A 20,248-nucleotide genomic window follows, 5' to 3' on the forward strand; every position below is an offset into this window, starting at 1 on the left:
CTCAGGAGCAGACAGTAGAGTGAGGAGCATGCTGTTAATACTAGCATTCAGGTTTAGTGAGTAATTGAGAATTCAAGGCCAGCCTGAGCTACGTAGGGAGACCTTATCTCTAAAGCACACATACGTGCGCCCATACATGCACTCGCCCACACACACAGAAAAAAGTATCCAGAGTTATTTGTTAATGAATATCTTTCTTCTCCTTGCTTTATTGTTTTTCATTTTGATGCTTGGGATGGAACTCAGTGTCTCACTCATGCTAATTACACGCCTTACTACTAAGCTGTGTGCTCCACACCAGCTCCTGTTTAGTATGTAATTAAAGTTATAGATAATTGAAAATTTGGGGAAAAGACAAAATTAAATATCCTTGTAAGCTGGATGTTGGTAGCACCTGCCTGTAATCCTAGCTACTCAGGATTCTGAGATCTTAGGAATCTCAGTTTGAAGTCAGTCTAGGCAGAAAAATCCATGCAACCTCACCTTCAGAATAACTGGCAAATGTCCAGGTTGGAGGCATGGCTCAAGTAGTAGAGCCCCAGCTGAGCAAGCACAAGAACATCAGTTCAAACCCTGGTGTCAGCAGAAAGAAAGAAAATAGCCAGGTGTTGATGGCTTATACTGTAATCCTAGCTACTCAGAAGGCTAACCCAGGCAGTAAAAATTCCAAGAGATTTATCTTTAATTAACTACAAAAAGCTGGGAGTTTGGTCTTGTGTAGAGTGTTGCCTAGCATGCACAAAGACCCGGGTTCAATTCCTCGGTACCACATACATAGAAAAAGTTTGAAGTGGTGCTGTGGCTCAAGTGGTAGAACTCTAGCCTTGAGAAAAGCCCAGTGACAGTGCTCAGGCCCTGAGTTCAAGCCCCAAAACTGGCAAAATAAAAAAAGAGTTGGAATTTTAGCTGTGGCTCCAGTGGTAGAGCCTTAGCCTTGAACAAAACTGCTCAGAGACAGTACCTAGGCCCCAGTTTAAGCCCCAGTAGGGACTTGAAGGGAGGGAAGGGGAAAGACAGTGGTAATTCTGATATCCAGAGGTAACTAGTATTAACATCTTTCCTAGCTCCTTGTTTTTGCAAACCCATCTACCTACCATCCCACACCCTTTGATCTATCCTGGCTTATCAAGTATGAAAGATATATGTTAACCATCATGAACAACTCTATGAGAAATTACATATAATTTTCTTAAGCAATTTTGAGATTTGTACTTGGGTTTTTAATCCACGTATTAGTTCTGAGTTCAAAAAAATTTCCGGTATTAAACCTGCTAAATTAGAGATCAGAATCTTTTCTTAAAGGCCAAGTTGTAAATATTTTAAGGTATGGGCCTTGCAAACTTCATTGCAACATTTAGCCTACCCTGTATATTGTAAAAAGAAGTAGAAAATATATAAACAGACAGCTGTTAAAATTTTGTTTATAAGAAGAAAACTATGTGCTAACATGAATGAGATGCTGTAAATTAAAATTTAGAAGCCATTCAAATATTTTTTTTCTTCCATTCTGGTTCAAATCCAGCCCAGGCACTAAAGTCTGTAAGACTCTTATCTCCAGTTTAACACTAGAAAATCAGAAGTGGGGCTGTGGCTCAAAGAGTAAGGCAGTGGTAGCCTTAAACTGAAGAGCTCAAGAACAGCGCCCAGGCCCAGAGTTTAAGCCCCATGACTGACCAAAAAAAAAATTCCAACTACACTTTATTCTTTCAACAGTGACGTTCCAAATGGATCAGCCTTGACGCAAGAGAATATCAGCCTCCTGTCAAACAAGACCAGCTCTCTGAACTTAACCGAAGACCCTGAGGGAGGAGGGGATAACAATGACTCCCAGAGATCAGGAGTTACTCCCAGTTCTGCTCCCTAAAATGTGTGGAGTCCTGCTTCTCTCTTCTACTCCTAATCAACTTGTGAGGAATCAGAGAGAAAGAACAAATGGATAACTTCTAAACCTTTTCTCTAAAGTAGTCAGAGAAATCCAGGAAAAGCACGGAGGGAGGCAGTGTGCACAAACACCACTACTAAACAAACCCTGCACATAGTTCACATTAATGCATTTTTTTAATTTAAAGAAAAAGAAAATTAGCAGTATCTGCAAGCAATTCAGATTAAATTTGTTTTTGTTCTGTGAATGAACTTTATTTTAATAACTTTGGACGCCTTGGATGCAGGGCTTTAAAAAAGAAGATATTATATATACACTCTGTTTGATTAATTGTATGATCTTAATGAAATAGGTTTTTCTTGTATTTTGGTATTATTACATACCCAGTGTATAATTCCTCCCCTCTTCCCCTCAACCCCCAAATCCTTTCAAACTCTTACCACCTCATAAAGACAAAGTGCACCAATATTTCTAAGAATTCTGTGGTGCTTGAGAAACAGAGACAGTAATAGATTGAGTTATTAGAAAATGTGCAGCAAACTAAATTTTATTTCTTTTCTGAATCACTAGCTTCATGGATAGATATGTTTTTCTTGTGACATTAAAAGTTGAGGGGGCATAGTTTCAGCTTTCTAGAGAAATAAATGATTCATTTTTAGTTCCCTATTTCTATGTTAAGGCATCTTTATATTCTTTTAATGTAATCAGAAAGTCTCCTCTATATTTACATTGTTTGATTATTTAAGAATGAACTATAACTTGTTAACATTGAAAATACACAGTTGATGTATTCTCTGTGTTTTGCTCATGGTTGAAATTTTGAAATTGTGCTTTACAAATTAAACTTATTGAAATCTTGAAATGCCCCCAAACTAGGACAATCAACCATGTTTAAAACTATAAAATATGAACTACCCAAGTTTTAAGGAGAGTTTATGAATTGATTATTTGTTGTTCCTCATAATTAGTACCAAAAACTATGAATACCCTGCAGTCAGTTTTCAAAACTTGGCTTCCCAGCATTAAGAAAGTTTAAAAGTTTCCTTCTGAAAATAACCCCCCAAAAATACAGAAGGATTTTTAAAAATTATTTAGTTCTGCTGCACATATTCTGATGCAATAGGTCTATACTTAACTAAGCTCATTGAAACATAAGTGGGGATTGTTTCATGTAATCACTTTCTCCTTCCCTCTGTTTACCTGATTTTTGGTTTCTCTTTCTGGATTATACTACTAAATCAGAAAGCACTGGTTATGTAATAAGTTACTGCATTGCTTTGGTTGGGTAAAAGCAAAAGTTTATATTTTTCTTGTTTCTTATATTCTTAACCCTTAACTCCTGCTGAGGTCAGAACAACCTCAGTCTAAGCTCTGTGTCCATCATCTTGTTAACTGAAACAAGTGGGGGTGGGGGTGGGAGGGGTAATTCAGTCCTGCCATTGCCTACCAGTAGGAGAGCCCAAACAGAACACTCATTTGAGTAGCAATTATTTAATTTGCCCAGTCAAGGCACCGTGTTTATATACTATTTCACATTGAATTTGATTATGCCCTACAGACCTGGCTGGTCAAGGATTTGATATACACATATTGGCTTGGGATTCGAGCTTTCTTTTTTATTTAAATAAAAATTTATATATATATTATATATATACATATATACATAGCTATATCTGTATATATATTGGGTATGTTTTAAGGATTTCTTCGCATGAGCGCAGCTGTTGCGATAAAATGATGATTGGGAGGTAGAAGCACTGAATGAAGGTGAGGCATTTTTCATTTGATGCATACATTTCTCTTTAACATACACTCATACATTTGTTTTTTTTTAATTTTATTTACTATAAACTCCTTTACAGTTATATTTTAAATATTCATTGTTGGGAGAAGGAAAGAAACTTTGGTTTTGTCTGACTGAGTGTTAAAGAATTTCCATTTCTCTGCATAATTATACAAGGCAACATTATTGACCTCGAGCCTTCTATGCAGATTTGGGTATGTAATTCCTAGGTTTCAATGAAGTTGGTTTACTTTGGAAGTTGGAGTTATTCTGGTGTTAGAAAAGAACATAAGGTTGTTAATTTGCTGTACCTTTAAAGACCCCATACTCTGGAGAACTTGGGTAGGAAGGCAGAAGAGTTGTATGCTATCTCATTGTGCCTATAATTTAGCTATTTTAAGTTGGTCATTCTGCCTTACCTAATGGAAATTCTTAGTTTTGTTTTCCTAATGCTCACTTGTAGGTTTAGAAATTCAGTAAAACCTTCGGAGTTTGGGGTATTTTTCCCCCTTTTCCTTTGTGACATATTTTGTGTTATAAGGAGCTAATAAAAGTAAGTGGCCTGTGAGTACATAATTACTTGACTCTGCTTTTTTTAAACTAGAATCAGAAAAGCATTGATTTCCTGGCTTTTAAATTTTATTTATGCTTCTAGAGGTATTAAGAAGTGGGGCCAGTCAGTTAGAAAATGCAGTTTCTGCACTTTTTGAGACAGATTCTTGCCAAGTCCCCTAGGCTGGCCTTGAACTCCCAATCCTCCTGTCTCAGCTGCCTGAGTGCTGAGTGTACCACCACACCTGAAATTTTTTGTTCTTATTCAAATGTTAATTTCTTTTGAAGATTACTATATGCTTTGAAGTGAATTTAAAGGTAAGATCTGTACATCTCATATGAACATCCACAGTTTTGAGAAGGATAAAGATAATATGTTCATGCTTGTTTATTTAACAAAGCCAGGATTTTATTGTGGTAAGGAATATAAAAATATTTTGGCTTAATCTTTATTCAAGGTATCTCTGGAAAGGGTTGAACAACTTACAAGATATTTAGACTTCATTTCTTGTCTTCATGAGGTTCTTTTGCCTAATTTATAAATATTGTCACAAGGTAATAGCTGCCAAGTATCTTGGGTAATTTACAGAGCTTGTAGTGATGAAAGAGCCAGTACTTAATTTTTTCTAATTAAAAGAAAGTTAATTATAGCTTAGGTTTCTAATAATATTCAAGTGATTAGATGCTATTCTTAATGTCAATTACAAATATTCAGTTATTCGGAATATTTAAAAATTGTTTGGTACAGCATTATTGTGGGTGATTCCCTTCTCTCATCTTTATTTTCCATCCTTTCTCCTATTCTTTCCCATGTATTTATTATTTTGCCTAAAAAAGGAAATTTGTAAATTTTTGCTACTTTGAATATATAATTGCATCAGACTTTCCATAGTCAGTCTTCAGTGTTGGAATTCAAATTTTAATTTTTAAGTTTTTTCATGATTGTGTCTTTTTTTTTTCTGACCCTTTTCCATTCTGCAGTTTCCCCTAGACTTACCCAATCTGTAATAGTAACAGTTTGCTGCCTCAAAACAGAGCATTCAAATGAATTCGCTTAGCCAATAACTTCTGTGAAGTTGCCTTTTCTAATGGTGTTATTACTCAGTGATGCACAAATGTGATATTTGCCCTACTGGTAGGCAAACAAAGGTCTGGTAAATTGTAACCTGCTGTTTTCTTTAAAGGAGAGCCAAAGACTTGTGCTTTACTCTGTTTCGGTTGAGGGGGGAAGGGTGGGGTGGGAAGTAGTAGCTGTTTTGATTATGAAACTTTTGTAGTATTTGTGAGTTGATTGTATTGTGTAGATCTGTCTAAAGTTAACTGTTTTAGCTAACCTTATAAAATGTAAAAGGGATGAAAAGTCATCAGTTTTTCTAAAACAGTGTATATTATCTTTTACAGCGTTGTGTATAAATAAGTATCTCCCTGTCCTGTTCCCCTACTTTTATGGAGATGCTCTTGTTACAATAGCATCTTCTGTATCTTTGTTTTTTCACTTGTGCCTAAAGGAAGATATATATTATCAGTATGGTTAAGTCACAGGACTGGGTCATGCTCTCAGGCATGTTGCTGGTAAGAAATAACCATAGTTACTACATGTTCACATTATGTTCAAGTTTAGGGAAAGATAGATTCTTTTCACTAAAAGTTGCTTTGGATGGAAGTCTCACCATTTTTCCTCCATTATTTGCTCATTTTAAAGAAATTAAGTGAAGATTTTATATCTATAAAGTCTTTCTGTAGAAACTACATAAAATGATTTATAGTATCCTTAAAAGCAGTGTCCCAGTTACATCTTAGAAGAAATTTGTAATGTACTTGGAAATTCATGTTTATGTAGATTTTTACACTAAAAAGAGTTCAAGTGTGTTAAAATTTCAGTTGGTAATATTGTTAAACAATGATCTCTTCCCCTGAAAATAAAAAAAAAAAAATGGTTCCTGAAACAAATTTCACCTCAGCTCAGAACTGAGCAAACAAGCAATGTACTACTGTCATCTCACCTGCATGTCAGTTTTGCTGATCCACATCTATACCTTGGACAGCTATTATATTTATTTGTTGCTTTTGGCTCATCTTTATGAGATTTTCTTACTGAAATTACTTATTGGGAGTTATAGGTGAATTGCAGTTAATATATTTTCTAAGTTTTCAATTTACCTTTTCTGAGCCACTTTAGAGAAAAAGCTGTTTTATTAAAAAGGTACTATTATACTAATTTTATATTTGGATTTTTTTTTTTTTAAGACTGGATGTGGAGCTTGAACTCAAGGCCTGGGTGCTGTCCCTGAGCTCTTTTGCTCAAGATTAGCATTCTACCATGTTGCGCCACAGTGACACTTCTGGCTTTCTGGTGGTTAATTGGAGATAAGAGGCTCATGGACTTTTCTGCCTGGGCTGGCTTTAAACCTCTAGCCTCAGATCTCAGCCACCTGACTAGTATTACAGGTGTAAGCCACCAGTGCCCAGCAATTTTATTATTTCTGTGATTGTTGAAACTGTTTTCCTAAGTAACATTCTAATTGGCACTAGCTATACTGTTAGTAAAGAATAAGGAATTGACATCAGAAATAAGTAATGCCTAATTATAAATATGTGCCCAATAGGTGGGTTTTCATTGCTGCACTGAAGTAAATGGTAAACAGAGCTCTTTGAAATCCTGTTGTTATAACTTGCCTCACCACTGGAATCCCTGCTATCAGAGCCTCTAGACTTTCAGCCAAACACTGAGTTCCCCTAAATTTATCCTTGATCAAAACACCCTAAAGTAACCTTCATTTTCACAAGGAAAAAATGAAGTATAATAACCCAAGATGACAAACTTAAACCTCAAGATAATGATTTCTCCAAAAATATGTTATTTAGAAAAATAAAATCCTGTGGACTTTGTTACCCTAATTTATATAATATATACTAGATACAGTGATATATTTCCTCGTTAGAGGTCTCACTTTCTTGATGGTTATGTAGTTTTGTGTTTTGTATTTTGTTTTTTTTTAAGCAGATAGAGCTCACAAGTCTTTGGCATCCATGTTAGGTTGTACACTCAAAACATCTTATAACTGGAAACTGTCAGGTGGGTCCCTCACCCTGTGAGTGCATGAAAGAGTCAAGGAAAGGATGGAAACAAATATTGGGTGGATAATCTGTTGGTTATTTTTTGTCTGATTTTTTAAAAATCACCATTTATTAGTATAATCAGTTTCTCCCCATTGATTAGTCAGCATTCTCATAGTGTTATGTGAACCACTCCATAAATTTCCCTGATTTTAAGACATTTTTGCTTATTATCTTTACATTCCCTTTTCAGATAGGGTTTTTTTTTTCCCCTAGATATGTTGTTACTCAAATTTCCCCGTGTAACCCCCCCTTTCATCCTTTCTTAACTTTGCTCTTCTGAGAAAGAAACTTGAAATAAACAATGCTTTTCATTTTCTTCATTGGTCATGGGCCTCATCATCTTACTCTGTGATGCATCTGTATGTTTTGAACTCTATTATGAATCTGTGACTTTCCATGAATAATGGAAACCATGATTTAAGGTAATGAACAATGTTTCACCCACTAAAACATTTTCCAGTTGTGAGATTTCCAGTTGTGGGGTGTCTCCCCATTGTGATTCCCTGCTGCCCTTCATCCCTGACTATGGTTAATTTGTTTTTAGGCCCTTATCAGTCTCCCCGAGACATTATGCAGTCATTATCACCTTTTTGGGTGGATTTTATTTTGTTTAGTTTTGTTTAATATTGATGCATATTTGCTTGGGATAGAGCTTGTATAATTTACCAATCGTATTGATTGTATGTGATTGTGCCCTGCAGAGGTATACTTAACAGAAATAATGTAGGTTAATAAAGGAGCTATGAGATTTGAGTCAGATTATAGGTGATTGAAATCACTTGCTGTTTTTAGTCTCTTGTGCTTACATAAATTAGTGCTAGACAAAATAACACTTAAAAGGTGTTACTGAATTCTAACTTTTTTTTTCAACTTCTTGTCCCTTTCTTGTCTCTGTCTACCCATCTGCTGGTTTTCCAAATTGCTGAAGTTCATTAAATTTCCAAATTTAATATTTCCAAATTTTGAAAAGTGGAGACAAATAGATAATGGGTTGGAATTTCACAAACGGAATAAATCCTTAACATCTGGCAAACTAAAATTTATTTGGAGACTATCTTCTGAAAGCTTTTGAAATAAGAAAAGGAACTCCTTTTGAAATAGTCTATGTCCTCTCTTTTTAATCTAATATTCTAGTTTTTAAGCATCCTTCAAATAAGGTGGGGAAAAATAGTAACAATGTGTTTAGAGCAGCAGAACTCTGGGTCTAAATATGTTTTACTCCTTGCAGAAATTTGAGAGGATTGGGGCCATCTTTTTCAATTTTGTATTTGTGTGCATGTTGTTTATATCAAAGATACCACATTTTATTAAAATGCTATTTCCTTTTTTTCCTTAACTGACTTAGCCTCTTACTGCTCCATAATTAGGGTTTAAGGCTCTTGTAATTTGCAGATAAAAAGGATATATCCTAAGTAGAAGGAGGTGATTCACCGTATGGATTGTAAATATATGAAAGTGTCTGCAAGATTTTTATCTGCTTTCTGTCAGCATTTACATTAAATGATAATGAGGAGGAATCATGTGTAGTCTTTTTCTTTTTGTAAATGAGTCTATGCTGCCTTATTTTTTCTTGCCTTGAGACTATTGATGAAAAATTTAGAGAAGCAAACACTTATAGCCAATTTTCTGTACATCATGGGAGTTAGTGCACCTTTAAGTATACTGCAGTCCATTAGTAGTGAAGATGTGTTTCTTAGTTATGAGGGCCAATATTCAATGAGATGTCATATTTAACAGTCAGCATCCCCTAAAACATACATTATTATTAAGGTGATGTACAGAGAGGTTATTGTTTCATAAGTACATTTCTTTGTGGGTAAGGTCACACCTTCCTTTACTCTTATTTTAATTTTTTTGTGTGTGAGTCATGGGGCTTGAACTAGGTAGGCCTGGGCACTCTCCCTGAGCTCTTCAGGTCAAGGTTACCATCCTACCCTTGAGCCAGGCCCCACTTCCCATTTTCTAGGAGTTAGCTGGAGATGAGTCTCAGGTTCTTTTGTGCCAGGGCTGGCTTTGAACCTTGATCCTCAGACCTCAACCTCCTGAGTAGCTAGGATTATAGGCGTGAGTCACTGTGCCCAGCTTTAATTAATTTTTTTTATGTCAGGATTATTACTTTGTATGTGTATGTCAGTCCTGGGGCTTGAGCTCAGAGCGGGTGGGGAGTGGGGCACTGTCCCTAATCCTTTATGCTCAAGGCCAGTACTCTACCACTTGAGCCACCCTTCCACTTTCAGCTTTTTTGATAGTTAATTGGAGATAAAAGTCTTCCTACAAGCCAGAGACTCTTATCTCCAATTAGCCACCAGAAATGATGCTGTGGCTCAAAGTGGTAGATCACTAGCCTTGAGCCAAAGAGCTTAGGGAGGCAGGGAGCGAAGCCTAGTGGTAGAGTGCTCGCCTAGCATTCGAGAAGCCTCCACTGAAAGTGTCGCTGTGGCTCAAGTGGCAGAGCACTAGCCTTCAGCAAAAGTGTCTAAGAACACTGCCCAGGCCCTGAGTTCATGCCCCAGGGACAGGGAAGGAGCTCAGGGACAGCACCCTGAATTTAAGCCCCATGAACCAAAATCTTCCTATTTAAGCTAGCTTTGAACTGTGGTCCTCAGATCCCAGCCTCCTAAGTAGCTAGGATTACAGGCATGAGCCACTGCACCCAGCAAAATCATTATGCTTGAGCAAAATGGTCTTGTTCTGGATAGCTTCCTTGTCCAAAGGATTTGTCTCTCTTTTAATTGACTTGTAATTGTCCTGAGTTTCTTTCTTGTTCATGATTCCTGGCAGAGGACATAAAAGTTGTCTCTTAGAAACCATATAGTGGGACCAGGAGTTTGGCCTAGTGGTAAAAGTGCTTGCCTAGCATGCATGAAGACCCGGGTTCGATCCCTTGGTACCACATATATAGAAAAAAGCCGGAAGTGGTGCTGAGGCTCAAGTGGTAGAGCTCTAGCCTTGAGAAAGCCCAAGGGCAGTGCTCAGGCCCTAAGTTCAACCCCCAGGACTGGCAAAAAAAAAAAAAAAAAAAAAAAGAAACCATATAGTATTCAACAACTCAGTAGCATGAGAAAGAAAAAGGTGAGTTGTAATTAAATTTAAGAAATGTGGGAATCATATGTAATGTATGGTTTTAGGGTCATGATTCTAACAAAGGAATATATAAGCCATCATTAATATAGTTAGGGAAACTTGATTAAATGTTGAGTAATAGATGACAATGCTAAAATTGTTGAAAAATGTTATCAGGTGCGGTGGTTCACACCTGTAATCTTAGCTACTCTGGAGGCTGATATCTGAGCATGTAAAGTCCAGGGGTGGAGGTGGCTCTGAGGCTCCAGGGGGGTAGGGCAGTAGCCTTGAGAAGTTATAAACTCCTCTGCCAGTGAGTAAGCAGTTTGGTGTCTGTTGGGATCTCATTTGATATCAAGAAGCAGCCACAGTGAAGGTAATTTAGAGATATGAGCTGAGAGGTACTAGCTGCTATAGTTAGCCCTGAGTGCTTTTCAAATCTAGAGAGAATTATACAAGACCTATCCTTACCATCTAACGAGCTGAAGACACTTTCTCTTGAAACTGATAAACAGACCAATGTAAATTTGGTTTTTGTGTTTCAATTCCAGAAATCGGCTATCTTCAAAGATCAGTTAATCTTTTTATTTTCCAATAAAGGGCTACCACCCCTTTTTATACCTATAATACAAAAAGTGAGCATAGACCAGCCATGACAGTGTAGGCCCGTCATCCTCTCACTCAGGAGACTGAGGCAGGAGGTTTCTGAGTATAAAGTCAGTCTGACCTACATAGTGTACTCCCATGTCAACATAAAAAGTTACCAGCTAAGATGGGCACTGGTGGCTCACATTATAATAATCCTAGTTACTCAGGAGGCTGAGACCTGAGAATCACAGTTCAAAGCCAGACCAGGCACAAAAAGTGTGTGCAACTTTTATTTTGTTTTGTTTTGGTTGGTCGTGGGGCTGGTCTTAAACTTTGGGCCTGGCCACTGTCCCTGTGCTCTTCAGCTCAAGGCTAGCGCATTACCACTCGAGCCACAGCACCACTTCCAAGTCTGTGAGATTCTTGGCTCCAATTAACCACCAGAAAACTGGAAGTATCACTGTGACTCAAGTGATAGAGTGCTATCCTTGAATTGAAGAGCTCAGGGACAGCGCCCAGATCCAGAGTTCTAGCCCCATAACCAGACCGACAACAAAAAAAATTACCAGCTACTCTCATGTGCATTGTGCTTACAATATATAGTACCAACAAAATACTGTCTCTGCCCTCAAGGAGCTCCCATGGAATATGACAGTACTCAGTTTTACAATTGTGACAAAACACTAAATATTTACCAAGAGTTATTCTGTAAGGATCTTCAGAAGAGCAAGGATCTGTGAAAGTATTCAAGGGAAATGACATCAGGCTGGTCATTTCTAGAGGGCATGACTCTGAAAGTAAGGCTTGAAGAGGGGATGTTTAGAGAAAAATTCCTTATAAAGATAATAGGATATGTAAACTGGTTTAGAAAGGCTAAGATGAGGAAAAGGTCATTGCAGCTAGTGAAGAAAGTAGCTTGAAAAGAGGTGAAGCCAGATGATGGAGGCTGTAGACCATGTAAAGTGTTCCATGTTTTATTCTAAAGGCAAAGAAAGTCCAAGGAGGAAGATAATCAGAAATAAAAGAATTAGATTCACCTGGTCTCAGGTGGCTCAGGCTTATAATTCTAGCTACTCAAAAGGCTGAGATCTGAGGATCATGCTTCAAAGCCAGCATGGGCAGGAAAGTCCTTGAAATTTCATCTCTAATAAACTACTCAAAAAAGCCAGAAGTGTTGTGTAGCTCAAGGAGTAGAGTACTCACCCTGGGCAAAAGTAGCTCAGAGACAGCACCCATGCCCAGAGTTCAAGCCCCAAGACTGGCAAAAAAAAAAAAATCTTATTTTTCTTTTTTAATTAGCATTAATTGGACAAGAGGCTGCAGTTGACTTGACATGTCCATACATGCATCCTTGTAACCTGATAAGACTAGTCCTTCCATTACTCACTCCAAACCAGTCTTGAGAAACTTTGTTTCATTTTCACTCATGTGCAGGAAATATTTTGGTCACGCTATAGTGGAAGTGTTTTCACTCTGAGTCACTTGGATTTTATCCTTTAGCAGTTAAGAAACAGTAAAAGATTCGGATAGTTCATATACTTTTAGCTGCTCAAGAGGCTGAAATATGAGGCCTGAAGTTCAAAGCCAGTCAAGGCAGACAAATTCTCTAAACTTAACCTCCAGTTAACCAAAAGGGATGAAATTGGAGGCCTTGAACAAATGGTGGAGCTCCAGCCGCAGACAAGGAAGAGAGGGAGGTCCTGCGTTGAAACCTTGGTGCCATGACTATACACACAAAATTGTTGGCAATAATTTTAAAAGAAAATTAGGCCTTGAACGGGGACAGTGGGATGAATAGGAAAGGATTTTTTTTTAATTGTCAAGGTGATGTCTAGAGGGGTTACAGTTACATTTGTAAGGTAGTAAGTACATTACTTCCCGAACATGGTTACCCCTTGCCATGTTTTTCCCCCACTTACCCCACCCCCTCCCAAGTTAAGTTCATTTCCAACATATTATGAGTATCATGCTTGCTTTGGTTCACCCTTTGTCATTTTTCTCATCTTGTTTCTCCCCTTCCCCTTCCTAATTCAAATAAATGTGTATACAATACATCAGGTACAAAGGTCAGACACAGTAACAGAGGATAAACTATAAGGGAGGGGGGAGAAATAACTTTATATAGTACATTAAAAAGAACAACCACAAAGGAAAGGAATTTCTGAGACTGGTTAATTGTATGGTGACTTGAGAACAAAATGTCATTGCTTCTCTTTGATTCCCTTGACTAGATAGCATAGCTGTCCCTATATCACCAGTTTAAAGGGAAAATGTGCCTTTACAATATTGATATACTTGAAGATATGCAGATGCAGAGAGAACTTAACCTTATTTATAACTCTTTTGCCCTCCCAAGTCTAGAAATGCTTAAAGGATTTTGATCTAAAAGTTAGCCTCTAATTTTTCTTAGCCGATATGTACCCTGTGATATAACTTACCAGGCCTTTTGCTTCTTCACAAGTTAGGGCATGATGTCCTCTGCTTCCCCCCAGTGGACTGTGTTTTTTGAACAGCTCAGAGGTTTTGTCTTCAGTACCCTCTCTCCTTAGCTAAACTGCATAGTCCCTCAGCTAAGAGAAGTTACAGCTTGTCCCGGCATCTATTAGCTTTCAGCACTAGCTATTTGGGGCAGTCCTGGAACTCATTGTATGCTGATAGAATTAGTGATCAAGCTACCATGTAACATTAATTTCTAGACCTTCGTGATTTCCTCGCTCTTCAATTTGGTCACATCTTGCTACTGCAATCAGTCATAAACTGATGCTTCACTTACCAAATGCATACTTTTCTCCCTAGCTTTATCATGCATTGTTTCCTGTTACTTCTAGGACAGTTTAAAGATGTCATGTCTGCTACTCAGTCTTCTCTGTGCCTCTGCCTTTCCCTTTCTCTCTTGCTACCTATAAATTCTAATGCACAGGCAAGGAGCTTTGACCCAACTGTCTTTGTTCAGCCTCCAAGAATATCCTTGCCCAGTGTTTCTGTTCATACAAGAGAACAATTCCTCTGGAAAAAGTTGTTGTTGTTGTTGTTTTTACTTCATAATCAGAACTTTCCATTAAGTAGGGATTTAAAGCATTTCTTATTAGTCAAAAGTTATGTGGATATGGCCATATAAGATGGGGCTAACCGAAATGATCTCTAGGATAGGAAACAAGAGTCTTAGCCTTGTGGTTGCTGTTTTTAATGTACTATGTGAAGTTATTTCTTTACTCTTTTTCTTCTGCTGATTCCCCCCCTTAGGGTTTATCCCCTATTATTGTTGTATCTGACTTTTGTACCTTGCGTACTGTATATGTATTCATTTGTTTATTTGAATCAGAGAAGGGGAAAAAACAAGATGATAGGACAAAGGATAAACCAATATAACAACATATTCACAAAACAATATGTTGGAAATGAAATTTACAACTTGGGAGGGAGTGGGGAAAGGGAAATGGGAGAAAACAATGGGAAGGGGTTACAATATTCAAGAAGTAAACACTTCTTGGGCACCAGTGGCTCACACTTGTAATGCTAGCTACTCAGGAGGCTGAAATCTGAGGATTGTAGTTCAAAGCCAGTCTGGGCACTAAAGTGCATGAGCCTGCCAGAAAACTAGAAATAGTGCTGTGGTTCAAGTAGTAGAGTTCTAGCCTTGAGCTGAAGAACTCAAGGATAATGCCCAGGTCCAGCGTTCAAGCCCCATGACTGACAAAAAAATTCTCTAGATCTGAGTTTGTACAAACACGAATGTTTATTGAGTATCTAGTACATTCAAAGCCCAGCCCTGTGCACTAAACAATATTTGCTATCTTTATTTGATTTCCTTAAGACCAAACTAAACTTCCCAAATGATGTGAAGATTGGGGCAAATTCCAGTGAGATGCTATGGCTCTCAACTAATAATGCAGAATTTATTTTGATAAAGTTTGTTTCATCTTAACTAAAATGCTATTATCATCTGATGAAAATTAAGATGAATTATTCTTTTTTTGTTCTAGATGTTTTTGCGAAATTTCCATGTAGTGTAAAGCTTTGAGTTACTCAGTAACTACAGGAAGAACTGGGTCTTCCTATTTGTTCCTTACAAAGGTTTTACTGTGGAGTCCAAAGAAAAGAACATAGTAGCCCAGCCTAGGAGACAGTGGGCAGGAACCAGGTAAACTGCTTGCCCACAAGAATTACTACTGAGACAAAGCAGAATAAGAAAGGAATTGTTGACTTGGAAGGAAGTTCTGGAAATAAGTGTTTAAATCAGGCACCAGAAATTCTAGAATGTCAGGAGGTTGCGATCTGAGGATCACCCTAGCATGAAAGTCTGAGAGTTCTTACCACCAATTAAGAGGTCACAAGTGAAGTTGTGGCTTGAGTAGTTGTGTGCCAACCTTGATTGAACAAGCTAAGGGACAGTATTCAGGACTTGAGTCCCAGCCCTAGTTTACCATCACACACAGAAAAGAACAGAACTGGAAGTAGTGTTGTGGCTCAAGTAGTAGAGCACTATCCTTGAGCAAAAGCAACTTAGGGACAGTGCCCAGGCCCTGAATTTAAGCCTCAGAACTGGAGCTAAGGGGAAGAAATGCACAAGGAGACTGAGTATACTCCCTTAAATCTTGTTTTACTCATAACAGAAAAATAGAGCCACACAGATTTGTGTGGCTCCACAAACAAATGTATACTGAGAGTTCTCTTGCAATGCTGAGATCAAACCTAGGGCCTCATACATGTAAGGCAAACACAATGTATCAATGAATTATACCTTCAGCCTCTGATAAAAGTTCATAAGTGGGACTGGAATTTGGCCTAGTGGTAGAGTGCTTGCCTAGCATGCACAAAGACCCAGGTTCAATTCCTCGGTACCAAATACATAGAAAATGCCAGAAGTGGTGCTGTGGCTCATGTGGTAGGGCTCTGGCCTTGAGAAAAAGTACAGATACCCAATTTAAATGAGTAAAGGCATAAATATGTAAGTGAATAAAGGATGAGTAGCTAAAGAAACAAGTGCCAGCTGAGTACAGTGGCTCATGCCTTCAAACCTAGCTACTCAGGAGGCTGAGATCTGAGGATGAGACTTTGGTGGGGCGGGGAGGGTCATGGGGTTTGAACTCAGCCTGGGCACTGTCCCTGAGCTCTTCAGCTCAAGCTCCACTTCCCATTTTCTAGAGGTTAATTCGAGATAACAGTCTCAGGTTCTTTTGTGTCCGGGCTGGCTTTGAACCTTGATGCTCAGATCTCAGCCTCCTGAGTAGCTAGGATTATAGTGTGAGCCACCGCTCCTGGCTCCTCACTCTTTTTGACAATGAACTTGTTTCCTTTGTGAGGATCTGGCTTTGAATTAATCTCCCAACTGGTGGACCTCATTTCCAATCCTTTGTTGTTGTGGACCAGGTTGCATTTGGTAACACTTAATATAGGTACACTGTGGGATGAATTTCCCGAAATGGACTCAGTTCAAAGGGCAAATGCATGTGCAGTTTGGGTATTGCCTTCAAAGAGTTACAACCACTCCCAATATCAATGGGTTAAAGGGCCTATTTCATCATGGGCTAGCAACAGTGTGTTGTCTAGTTTAATCTCTTTTAATTCTTTTTCTACTGTGTAGCCAAGGCTTTCCTTACACTCTCCATCCTTCTGCTCCATCCTTCCACATGCTGGGATTACAACCATAAACCACCATGCCCAGCAATCTCTTTTAATTATATATAATATATAATGTATGTATACATATCATATATAATATATAAAATATGTATTTAACATCTAATATATGTAATGTGTTTAATATATAAATAATATGTATTTAATGTGATATATATTATCAAAGTATATATATATATTTTTTTAAGGAACCACTTGGCAATCTTTTTTTTTTTTTTTTCCAGTCCTGGGCTTAAGCTCAGGGCCTGAGCACTGTCCTTGGATTTTTCTCAAGGCTAGAGCTCTACCACTTGAGCCTCAGCACCACTTCTGGCTTTTTCTAAGTATGTGGTACCAAGGAATCGAACCCAGGTCTTGGTGCATGCTAGGCAAGCACTCTACCACTAGGCCAAACTCCCGGCCCCTTGGCAATCTTTTTTGGAGGGAGTCATGGGGCTTCAACTTGGCTGGGGCACTGTCCGTGAGCTCTTCAGCTCAAGGCTACCATCCTACCCCTGGGCCTGGACATTGTCCTTAAGCTCTTCAGCTCAAGGCTACTGCTCTACCCTTGAGCCAAGCCCCACTTCTCATTTTTCTAGAGGTTAATTGGAGATAAGAGTCTCAAGTCCTTTTGTGCCCGGGCTGGCTCTGAACCTTGATCCTCTGATCTCAGCCTCCTGAGTAGGTAGGATTACAGGTGTGAGCCACTGTACCTGGCTTACTTGGCAATGTTAAGCAAGTAATCCAAGTTAATATCATAGTAAAGGGGCAAATAAATGGACAATTTGAGTACTTCAAGATGTATCCCACACCAAGGACAAAATATTGCTTCTGTCATATTACTGCCAAGAAAAGGACTGCTTTAGTTATGAGGAAACCTAAGACACACAAATTGAAAGACTTGCTTCAAAATTAACTGGCCTATATGCTTTTTTTTTTCTAAAGCCAGTCTTTAAAGAGCAAGAAAAGACAGAGTAAAGGTGTAACTTAGAGCAAGTGCTTAGCAATCCTAAGGCCCTGAATTCAATTCCCAGCACCAAAGAGAGATGGGGGGCGGGGAGGGAGAGACTGTTCCAAGCTGAAGGACCTGACAAGTAAATACAATGTGCAGTCCTCAAGCAGGAAAAAAAAAAAAGTTATTTATTTAGCTATAAATCAGTGGTTCCCCAAAGTTTGGCTTAGGAGCCCTTCGAGATCCTAAAAATCTTTCAGAAGATACATAAAGCCCAAACTATTTTGGTGCATAACTACTTTAATAATCCTCACTTGTTTTTCCTGGGGCTTGAACTCAGGACCTGGGCACTGTCTCTGAGCTTTTTTTTGCTCAAGGCTAGCACTCTACCACTTAAGCCACACAGTACCACTATGGCTTTTTCTGTTTATGTGGTACTGAGAAATTAACCCCCGGACTTCATGCTTGCTAGGCAAGTACTCTACCACTAAACCACATCCCCAGTCTGTTCACATTTTTATTAACTTACCTTATTGTTCTTATAGAGGTGATGCCCAGAGGGATTACAATTAGGTAATGAGTACATTTCCTTTCATACAGTCTTCTGTTCCTTACATGTTTATTTTTTAGCAAGAGTATAAACTAGGTCCTGAGATCATGATTGAAAACTTCTGCAATAAAGTCTATTAGTAAAAATGACTGGGAAAATTAGAATCAGGTTTATAGATTTGAAAATAGTACTATATTTCAGATAATACTCTGCAATGCTATTTTCCTGGCTTTGGCTGTTCTGCTGTGATGGCACTGGGAATTATCCTTGTTTTTAGGAATCAAATGTTAAGTGTGGAGAGAGGGGCATGATGGATGCAACTTACTCTCAAACAGTACAGAAAAACAGTAATGTGTATTTGTTTATGTGTAAAGAGAAGAAGAGAATGAAAACAAGCAGGATAAAATGCTAGTGTGAGGAAACTGAATAAAGGATATAAAATAAGTTTGTACTATTTATAAACTTTGCACTTTCTATAAGTATGAAATAATTTCAAACATTAAAAATTTTAAGCCTTACTCTTGTGAAGTTCTAACAACATTGTCACCTGAAGAGTCGGGAAGGTGGCTTAGTGATAGAGTGCTTGCCCAGCATGCATGAGGCCCTGGGTTCGATTCTTCAATACACATACACAGAAAAGGCCAGAAGTGGCTCTGTGACTCACATGGTAGAGTGCTAGCCTTGAGCACAGAGAGGCTCAGGGACAGTGCCCAGGCCCAGAGTTCAAGCCCCAGAACTGGCAAATGTGCAGCAGGCTACTAGCATACCTTAAGCAGAGCCTTGACTGCTCTCCCCCAAGGACCCTCCTTGCATGGTACAAACCAGGGGCCTCCTACAAACTGGAACAATAGGTTTCAATAGGATATGCTCACCTGAAAACTTGACATTTCCTGGTTCTTCTCTAAAGTTAAAAATATCTGGAAGATATTCATATGGCTCCTTCATGATTTCATTCTGGTCTCTTTCAAAGTCATTTCATTAGGGATTTCTTTCTACTCAGTCCTCCCACCACTCTCTGACCTTGCCTTACTGTCATTTTCTCCATGACCTTTATTGGCATATGGTTGGTATAGTATATATTCACCTTTTCTTACTTTCTTTTTTTTTTTTTTTTTTGCCAGTCCTGGGCTTGAGCTCAGGGCCTGAGCACTGTCCCTGGACTTTCTCAAGGCTAGCACTCTACTACTTGAGCCTCAGCACCACTTCCAACTTTTTTCTATGTATACGGTACCGAGGAATTGAACCTGGGTCTTTGTGCATGCTAGGCAAGCACTCTACCACTAGGCCAAACTCCCAGCCCTCTTTCTTTCTTTTTGAAAATAGAGTCTCTTTCTAAATACACAGGCTGGCCTCAAAATCATGATTCTGCTTTAGCTTCCTAAATGCTGGGATCACTCATGTATACCACCATGCCCAGCATTGCAGATGATTTCTTATGCAAGTAATAAAAGTTCTCTAAATTTACTTTAAGGAATCCTCAGTCACTCAGAAGGTAGCCTGTGCATTCTATGAACACGTACAGCAATCCAATGAAAAATGTTTTTGACTATTTAGATGGGGGAAACATAAGCAAAAAATAAATCTACCCTTTATCTCCATTACTTTTGATGAACTTAATCTCCTCATTAACTAGTAAAAATAACAATGCACACAAACACAATTTGGTTTATCTTCTTACTTTCTTTTGAGACGAGGTCTTGCTATGAAGCCCAGTCTAGGCTTGAACTTGAGATCTTTTTCTCTCATCTTCTTTAGTTTGTTGATTACTGGTGTGTGTGTGTGTGTGTGTGTGTGTGCTAGGGCTTGAACTCATGGCCGGGGTATTGTCCTTTAGCTTTTTTGCTCAACGCTGGCACTCATAGCTCTACTTTTGACTTTTTACTGGTGAATTGTAGATAAGGGTCTCATAGATTTTCCTGCTTAGGCTGACTTTAAATGGCAGTCCTCAGATCGCAACCTCTTGAGTAGCGAGGACAGTAAGTGCCAGCCACCCAGTGCCTGGCAATATATTTTTTTTAATCATTGCTAAGACTCATTCCTAGAATCTTAGTGCTGCTAAGCAGGCACTCTATCACTGACTCACTTACTTCCCAAGCCCCATTTTCTCCTTAAGTCAGATTTCAAGCCAAGTAAATTGAC

General features: G+C 38.5%; 1 protein-coding gene across 2 annotated transcripts in view; it reads left to right on the top strand.

Annotated features, from left to right (window-relative positions):
• The window catches only part of Rc3h1 (ring finger and CCCH-type domains 1), an 80,004-nt gene extending 75,763 nt beyond the window's left edge, over positions 1-4,241 (top strand). For both annotated transcript variants that reach the window (XM_090340398.1, XM_090340397.1), the window contains exon 20: positions 1,714-4,241. In XM_090340398.1, the coding sequence (XP_090196524.1) occupies positions 1,714-1,864 (151 nt within the window). In that variant the 3' untranslated portion in view covers positions 1,865-4,241. The remainder of the gene's footprint in view (positions 1-1,713) is intronic.
• Positions 4,242-20,248: the final 16,007 nt, after the last annotated feature.

This window comes from Megascapheus bottae, chromosome 10, assembly GCF_031878675.1.
Source record: "Megascapheus bottae isolate mThoBot1 chromosome 10, mThoBot2.hap1, whole genome shotgun sequence".
Classification (NCBI taxonomy): Eukaryota; Metazoa; Chordata; class Mammalia; order Rodentia; family Geomyidae; genus Megascapheus; species Megascapheus bottae.